This window comes from Embiotoca jacksoni, unplaced genomic scaffold (assembly GCF_022577435.1).
Source record: "Embiotoca jacksoni isolate LCO1_2020_lvr unplaced genomic scaffold, fEmbJac1.0.p SCAF_6, whole genome shotgun sequence".
Classification (NCBI taxonomy): domain Eukaryota; kingdom Metazoa; phylum Chordata; class Actinopteri; family Embiotocidae; genus Embiotoca; species Embiotoca jacksoni.
This window is the reverse complement of record NW_027185414.1, coordinates 13,856,479-13,865,724: the sequence shown is the minus strand read 5'-3', so window position 1 is coordinate 13,865,724 and position 9,246 is coordinate 13,856,479. Positions and strand designations below refer to the sequence as shown.

General features: G+C 40.9%; 1 protein-coding gene across 1 annotated transcript; it reads left to right on the top strand.

Annotated features, from left to right (window-relative positions):
* Nucleotides 1-687: 687 nt before the first annotated feature.
* Nucleotides 688-6,116, top strand: nrn1lb (neuritin 1-like b). The gene is made up of 5 exons (XM_069173571.1): nt 688-789; nt 892-982; nt 1,577-1,706; nt 3,493-3,640; nt 4,581-6,116. The coding sequence occupies exons 3-5, from the start codon at nt 1,652-1,654 to the stop codon at nt 4,882-4,884; spliced, it is 507 nt and encodes a 168-aa protein (XP_069029672.1). The 5' UTR covers nt 688-789; nt 892-982; nt 1,577-1,651; the 3' UTR covers nt 4,885-6,116.
* The last annotated feature ends 3,130 nt before the right edge of the window (nt 6,117-9,246 follow it).

The window sequence follows — 9,246 nt, the reverse complement described above, 5'->3', positions numbered from 1 at the left end:
TATATTCTAAAACATGGATGTTTCTCAAACATCTTCAACAAGCACTACAGTTTGAAGGTGGACACCCAATAGTATCATCCATTGAGTCTATCTGATCAAATGTGAAATATTGTCACAGTGTCCTCTTCTGTTCCTGAGTTATGGAATCACGTAAACAACGAGAGGGATGTGAGGTCATAGTGACCTTTGACCACTGAATTCTAACAAATTCCTTTTTGAGTCCGAGTGAACGTTTGCACCAAATTTTAAGAAATTTGCTGAAGGCGTTTGTGATTTCGCATTCACACGAATGGGGTGGCAGAAGTTAACAGTGACCTTGGCCTTTGACCTTTGACCACCAAAATCGAATTAGTTCATCCTTCGGTCCAAGGGAACGTTTGAGCCAAATTTGAAGAAATTCCCTTTAGGTGTTCTTGAGATGGACAACCTGAAAACGTATTGCCATCGAGGTTGATCATCTGTAATGTGACATTGTCAAAAAAAAAAAAAAAAGCAATCAGATTTGCTGAGCTAATAGAAATGTTTTCAGGAAGTCTCAGCTGGTATTACTGCCAAAGTAGCTCCCATGATTTATTGATTCAGGGAAGGAGCTTCAGACAGAGATAGATTATTCTGCAGTTAATGGTTGTTTTAAGCTGCAGATTAACAATGGGTTACCATTCCCCCTGTGTCAATATACAGATGTGAACCAGGACTTATACTAATGCATGCAGTATGAGCCATCTGGGGGTGTAGCACGGGATTTGGAGGCTGAGAGGGCGAGCTGGGGGAAGTAAGATGGACACTCAAGTAAGTAAGACTGGGAATAAGTTAAATGGTTTACAATCTCCCATAGTTAAACAGTTTTTGTGTTTTGTTGCTATTAAGTCTCTTCTGCTAAACACAACACAGCGCTCTTCACTGGCCCCCTTGTGACCCACATAACTGCAGATGAATTCCCTCCTGGGCTGCTGCTATTCTCAGAGCTGCGCTGGACTCCCAGGTGAGCTCTCTTATCCTCACTGATACTCATCCATCTGTCCACATGAAAAAAACAACAAAAAAACAACTTCTGATCACGTTTCCTTCCACGATTATGTAAAAACCCCTTTCTCAATAGTGAAAGCAGGCCTCATAAGAAGTTGTGTCTCCAGGGATGTGTGTTTAAGGCACTATCACCAAACACATCATTTATTTGGGTTTCAAATAAATGTTCTAAATACTGAAGACCGGAAATGAGAATGCTCTAATCCAGTGAGCTATATTGTGATGCTGTCATTGGTCTGCTGCGTCCAAGCTCTCTACGGCTCTCGCCTCCCTAGTGCACAAACACACACACACACACACACACACACACACACACACACACACACACACACACACACACACACACACACACACACACACACACACACACACACACTCACACTCACACAACATCCGCTTACTCTCTGCGATGCATTGGTCCCTTTCACTATTAATCCAGCTGGGTTGTGCGTCCGTGCATTGCTCTACTTTTGCAATCTGATGAATTCCCAACGGACGGTCGGAAACATCACGTTTTAAAGCAGAAACTTCACTCTCTTTGGATTTACAGACAGTGGGAGCTTTGCATCAGAACCTCTCATTCAGAGGTGCTACTCTGCTGCACGGGACTCTGCTGAGCCCAACCATGAAGTCCCATCCAGGCACTGCGACTGTGCTGCTGCCCATTGCTCTCTGCCTCAGTAAGGATTTTTCTTTACTGCCCATTTATATTCTGAGTATGTTGTATGTGTTTGTGAGCTTCTGGAAGAAGTTGACTCTTGCCTGTTTATCCCATTTTCTGCATGGTTACAGGTTTTACAGTTTGTTTTTTTTTCTTTTTCAAATGTCTTCTGTTCAAACCTGACTCAGGTTCATCAGGTAAATTTAATGATGGTTGGAAAAGTAGTTAACATGGCTGATAAAGGATATTCCATTCAGAGAGAGTGGTTTTACAAATGCACTTACCTTAATGAAAGGCTCACTGCCCCTCATGGGCTGATTCTCACTGTCCCCTTTGTGTGTGTGTGTGTGTGTGTGTGTGTGTGTGTGTGTGTGTGTGTGTGTGTGTGTGTGTGTGTGTGTGTGTGTGTGTGTGTTTACATGCAATTAAGTTTACAACATTGTGTATATAACACAATAATAGTTTTTTGAGTATGATTTTTTTAGGACATTTTCCTTGATAAACAAACAACTATTTGGTTACATTGAAATTTTGAAATGAAAATTCACTGAATTTTTCCAGAGAATATTATCATGATTAAAAAAAAAAACTCCTGCAGCAAACACAATAAATCGACAATAATCAAACAATACAGAGTAAATAGGTTCAAGAGGCAACTAAACCACTCCGACAACACAATCGACAAAGATTACGATCCTCTTGAAGATGATATTAGTAGAGATGATCAATTAAACTGATTTTTGAGATGATTTTTAAAGCAGGTTCTTCCACAATCTGCAGTTGTGGCTGCAAACCTTAGCTAACTTCTGGTTTGTGTTCTGTGGCCAAAAGTATGGGGACATCTGTGTAGCACTCAGGACTCAGGATTTATTTGAAGTTAGTGTGCTTTCAAAGTTGTGGCATCTGTTTGGGTGATGCAAACTGGGTGGATAAATAAAAAAATAAACTGAAGAGAGAGGTCACGTAAAAGATCCAGAAGCTGTAGGCTACTGATAGCTACCATTACAAAATCCTAAAGTGGCAGTTGACCATGCCAACGCCTGATTTATATCTCTGTTATATTTATTCTGTGATCATCCTTTCCTCTCTGATTGTGACGCTGCTGTGTGTACTGTGAGGTCCATCAGAGCCTGAGTCCATTAAGATGAGAACCGATCTCTGCTGCCAGTCTCCAAAACCTCCTGAACAGCCTGAAACGGGAAAAGTCGAGGCAGTTTTAGAAGCAGATTGATGTTCATGGTTTTGGAGTGAGGTGTTGAACAGCCACACCCAGTATGGGTGTAAAGCTCAGGTGTCAGCGTAGTGCTTTGTTGACTCTGGAATAGCTTGGCTGCTGCCAAATCTACCTTCACAAAAAATACAAGTGTTTGAATATTCCAGTCAAACCTTGTGTCTCATTTTTTCAGGAATGTTTCAGTAAAGACTGAAACCAATCTTCGAGGGACGTGTCATGTGTGAGCTGCTAAATGCACTCAAACGGCTCATACATGGTTCTGTAGTCTTCACCGAATTTGGCTTTGAGGATGTATAATCCCTCCAGATGAATGGAATACAACATATTTACGTATTTGTTTGATCCATCTAAGCACCGGATGGCTCATGTTTCAATAAATATTGTGTTTTACTCCACAAAATGAAATCCTCAACCAAAAGAATTGTGATTTTATTTCTCTCTCATCCTCACTTTTCAGTTTTTGCATACTGTGTCTATGTCCTTATAAACATATTCCTTTATTTACATGTAGTTTGATAAAATTATCTTAGATTAGTCTTCAAACATACTTTTCTCCTGTCTTCTCCTCTAGGTTTGGTCCCTATGTGCTTCGGAGCTGCATTTCCAGTTTCATGTGGTTCCATCTACAAGAGTTTTGCTCAGTGTTTACTCACACTTGGGGACAGTTTGGTGGAAACACAAAAAGACCAGAACACTCAGGACATTGATGCCATCTGCAGGTGTGTGCGTTGGTGCGTGTGTTTGTGTGTGTGTATGTGTGTGTGTATCTACCTGTCATCATAATCATCAAAGATGCTCTCATCAGAATTAGCACTGTTAGTGATGTTGCTCGCGGGATGACAATGCGAGTTTGTTGATCAGTTGGTCCACCACTGTGATTTAGACTGAAATATTTGAACTGTTGGATGGCTTATCATGAAATTTTGTACAGACACCCATGATCGTCTGGTAGTGAAGCCCACAGAGTTTGATGGTCCTCTCCCTTGTTCTTTAGTTCGGCATTAGAGATATGCAGCTGTGAGATGGATTTCTATAAACTTCGGGACATGTGTTCAAGTTCCCCTCAAACTGCAATAACTTTGGTGATCCGCTGACTTTTCATGAAACACTATCATCAGATAGAAATTCCATTTCGTGAAATAGTTTAGTTTACAACCAAGTGCCTGCAAAAGTAATTACATTCCCATAAGCCTCAACAGCACTTTGTGGTTAGTGCTAATTAGCAAATCTTACCATGCCAATCACTAAACTAAGCTGGTGGACATGTGAAGTACAACCTCACAGAGCAGCCAGAGCTGCCACGCAAGGTTGCACCTGCACATTTAGTAGGTTCCTACCACCCCATATATTTGGGACAGATGTGTGATGCTAACCACCAATTCAGCAGTCTGATAAAGGTCAGATTGGGTGTTCTATTGGACGTAGTCAGAGTGGTGCTCTGTTGCACCTGTAACCCCACCCAACAGTGATGTCACAGGATCCTGCAGTACAGCTGTACATCACTGAAAACACCTGAAGGGTTAAACCACAGGAGGTCCACGTATTGAGCACTCTTCAGCAACTTCTCAGGTGTTAACAGTATGTGAATTTGATCCGTATAATTGTGGATTACAGTCGACACACTGTGCTGACACGTCTTCCCGCCTTGCTTCCTTGAAGGTCCTGGAACGCGTTCCATGTTTGTGCCAACTCAGCTCTGGCTGGCTGTCCTGGAGAAGCAGCAGCTGTCTGGGAGTCTCTACGACAAGAGTCCAGGAAAACGCAGTTCTCTGGAAACCTCTACGACATGTGCGCCAGCCGCACCACCCTCCCACCTGACACTGTGCCTGCACCCCAGAGCCCTCCCACCTCTGACCAGATGAACCAGGAGACACTGAAAGGCCAAACACACAAGCACAGTCCCACCCTCACCACGCTGTTGTTCCCTGTATGTAGCACACTGCTAGTTTTGCTCAGGAGTTAGTTAACCCACAAAAGTTCTTGAATCAGAGTGATGACAGCAGAGTCCTGCTCCCCCAACAGTCTAAACACACGAGGGTGAAAAAAGTCTCGTCATGCTCACATATCGATCCTAAAACAAGGATTTCAAAACTGGATCACTATGAAGAGTTTGGTTCAGTGTTTCACACATGGACAATGTGGTGCACGCATTTAGGCATAAAATAAATACTAATATGTTCAGATTATTGTACTGTATGCCTTGCTCGCTGAAAGACAGACATTGCTTTCATTTTTACATGAATATTAATTAAGTGTACTGGTAACTATTCAGCTGTGTCTCTCCAGATCAGTGGATTGTGAAACAACTGCAAGTATTTGACTGTTGTGATTAAATCCACACACTATAATAATAATAATAATCATTCTTGTTATAGTTGGTGTAGGGAAGCAGAAAAAAAACCCTCTTTCCTACTGAGGTTACTTTGCTGAGAGGAAAACCTCAGCTATAAGCAAATATTTGTTGTATAAACTGTTTTTTTTGTTTTGTTTTTTTACCACTCCTGCAGCACATACCACATGATTTTAGGACAAAAGAGATTTTAAGGGATGCTGTAATGCCAGGTGTTCAGATCTGCTTGTGATCCAATCAGGAGTGATCCAGAGGAGAGTATTATTACTGGATGCAGAACAGTGTTGCTGTGCAGTCGGTTTAATTCATCGCCCCGTTTGACTGGTGTAACGACAGAAAATGTGATTTCTGTTTGGAAGGACTCGCTGACGTGTTGCTTCATTTTGTCAGTTGTTTAAAATAATTTCAAGTGACAACATTTTTAAGAAGTAGCTTTTATTTTGAACAGCTGGTTAGAGCAAAATTTCACTTGTGTTCTCTGAGGTGCAATTGAAGAAGAAATTACATAGTATATGTAACTGGGCAAACACATCCCAATATAACAAACATGAGAAAATAATACAATTAATATTTATAGAGTGCCAAACAGTATACAATTATACAGAACAGTATGACAAGTGTATAAATCAGTGGTGGGAAGAAGAAGTGGGAAGTTTCCGAAGTGTTTCCCAAGTTTCATCCTTCTACCTTAACAGTTGCTATAACTTTATTCAAAGAATTACAACTTTTCTTTGTTACTGAATGAGCTCTGTTATCAGACACACTGCATTATACTCACTGGTTATTACATCACCAGTGTATTTAGTCCTATTTTGTAGTTTATTATTATTGTTATTAAAATGTTTTCCCAGCATTATAGAGTGGAACATGTCTCTTTGCTTCACTTAAATTAAAGGCGTATTAATATACATCAAGTCGAGTTTTTTTCAGGGTGATTCTAACAATTACTTTTCTTGAAATCATATGTATTTGTGTCAGATTTTGTGTGGCTCTGTGTGTGTGTGCATGTGTGTGTGTTTGTGTCTAATCTTAATACTCTTAAACTGTTTCATAACAGCAGAATCATGAGCAGATTAATCTCATCTGTCTTTATTCATCCACAGTGGATCAGGTTGCACCTCAAAACCTTTGAAAGCAGTCTTGGTGTCCTCAGTGTACTGTAAGTGGAAGGTGGAAGATGACTGGTTGCGCGGCGTGTTGCTATGTCAGTACTGTTTGTGACAGCATGTGTGACAACCGAGGGTCAGAGATGAAAACTTCATGCTAAATCTAATGAATTATTGCAGCGGTCACTGGAACTTATGGTTGGCATCCTGCTTTATATTCTCCTTCAACCTAAATATTCATGTGTTAAACTGATTAAATGACAGGTCATCTAAAGTTCACAGGTATCATGGCTAATTTGAACAGTGCTGTTTCGTAGCTTCAGATTTATACAGCTGATTCCAGTTGCAGATTTCAAGATGGGGGAATCTGATTCTAGATTTGATCAGAAATACATCAGACTGCACGTCAAAAAGCATCTGGCTTTGTCTACCCACACATTTAAAGGCCAGCTTATCACCACGATTTGGACGTGATGACTGATTTTCAATACTACAGTCAGTCTGCACAAAACATGGCAGATCACCATGGAAACAGAGGGAGGGATACAAACCTGAAGCCCCAGACTAAACGTGCTTAAGGGTTGATTTTTACATATGAAATCTGAAAACAGGTGTTTTAATAGTAAAGGCAGTGTATTTGCGTAGGAGCACAGAACACCTTTTACGGTTAAGGTTAGGAACCAGTTAAAAACAACTAACTGATGAAAATAGAAAAACAATTATTTGCCTAAATCTGATTGATTTTTTTGTGTACATTTTATCAATTGCCCAGTGCATCTTCTTTTTCAGCAGCATTTTGTAACAAAATGATGATCATCAGCATGTACTGGCTGGACTGCAGCAGCCGAGTCAGACTGATGGTATCAATGTCAGTGTCTGCCACTGAGTGACCGAGTGATCAAAGTTACACCACTTTTCATCTGAATGCCGTGACTTCATGTATCTGTTTCAAATAAAAATCAAATCTTCTTAATTGCTTCGTCCAATTAGGGTCGCGGACGGTGGCAAGAGAGAAAGCAGAGGCCCAAGGGTCTCCGCACTTTCAGCTCGTCCTAAACAATCCAGAGCCACTTCACAATCTTATCGTTACACTCATTATCCAGAGTTCATGATCATAAGTGAAGGTAGGGATGTAGACCGACCGGTTAATAGAGAGCTTTGCCTTGCTGCACAGCTGTCTCTTCACCACAGCCTGCACTACTGCTGCTGTTTCTCCCCGCCAAAGGGAAGGAAATGTACACCAAAAATGATTTATATTCGTTAACTGTTTAAACTGAAATCCTGAGATATTTCTGAAAAGTGTGCATGCCTGGAGGATCAGCTGCTAAGTCTCTGAACTGTCCCCGGACTGCCTTGATGAGCCTGCTCACTCTAATCTCTCTGTCCTGCATTTCACTAGAGACAATTTGCAACAACTCTTTTTGTATGCGCTAAGGCCCTCACATTTTGTATCCGGCTGTCAAAATGTGGAGATGCAACAAGAGTTTGTTTTTGTTATTAACTGAGAACCCCTCTATGTCAGTGAGATGCAGAACAACATGCGTGGGATTTTGAGTGATGCTCTCTGCTCTGTAGCAGATGGTGTGTAGCATAAAACACAGCAGGGATTATTCAGTCAAGTGTATTTAGCAATCCATACGGCCAGGATTTTCTACGTCACCAGAACGTACATGCTGTAACCCGCAAGCTGTACTGCACACTTACTCTTAGCGTGGGATTCTCTAGACAATACATATGAAATGTGTAATAACAAGTGTTGGTCAACATCAACACTGATTGTTGCTGCTCTAGTAGGTTTTTCCTCATCAAAACCGAGTGTGACGTACGCTGTACAGATTATGATTTTAGGTTCTATAAACACATTCATTGATTACATTAGTATGGATAGATGATAGTCGGAATTGCTTCTGCAGTTCTTCTCCTGCTTGTTGTTTTTGTTCTCCTCTCTGTAGGTCATATGCGCATATAAGATGTGCTTTTTGATGAAGTGAAGAATGATTGGTTAGTGCTGGATGTTCAAAGTATTAAGGATGCAGATGCAGGTCGGTTAACAGCATGGCGGTTTTCTCTTCGGAAACAGGAACATTGCAGCAAAGAAGCTACGCATCAAAAACGTGGATGTTTCACAAACATCTTCAACCAAATATGCCAAATCTGAGGGAGGCCACTCACGGCTTTCCTGAGATATGGCTCTAATAAAAATGGGACAGATGTGAGGTCACAGTGACCTTTGACCTTCCAACACCCAAATCTAATCAGTTCCTCTTTGCGACCGAGTGAACATTTGTGCTGCATTTGAAGACATTCCCTCAGGGCGTTCACATATTGCGTTCACAAGAGGGGGACATTTGTACCTACAGTTCGTACATACTGACAACCTGGCGCAGAGGGATAATAATATTTTGCACTGTAGCTTTTTTGACTGACTATAAAAACAATTGATCTCCATTTTGGCTGACAAAACATCTTAAAAACTTGTCCTAAGTGAATATAAAGCGGCCGCTATTTCTCAATTATGAAACGACTTGAGAAAGTCCTGGTGTGCAAAATCTAGTTTTATGAGTTTCTATATCAGTTTTATGGTAATTATTAATAAATTAACATATGCTTAATAAAGTTACCACAGAGCAGACCCTGGGCCAACACAGAAAAACAACAGAAAAACTGCAGGAGTAACAGGGGGCCCAGCTGCATATTTCTGTCTGTGAGCACCTAACCAGGTTAATCTGGTCATGCTGTCATTTCACATATGACATTACTTACTTACACTTCTTCACTCTAATCTTTACTTTGATTATATCTCATAATATTGTTTATAATATGTAATGTTACATGTTCAGCAGGAGGACCTGGCTCTGTTTCTTCAGTG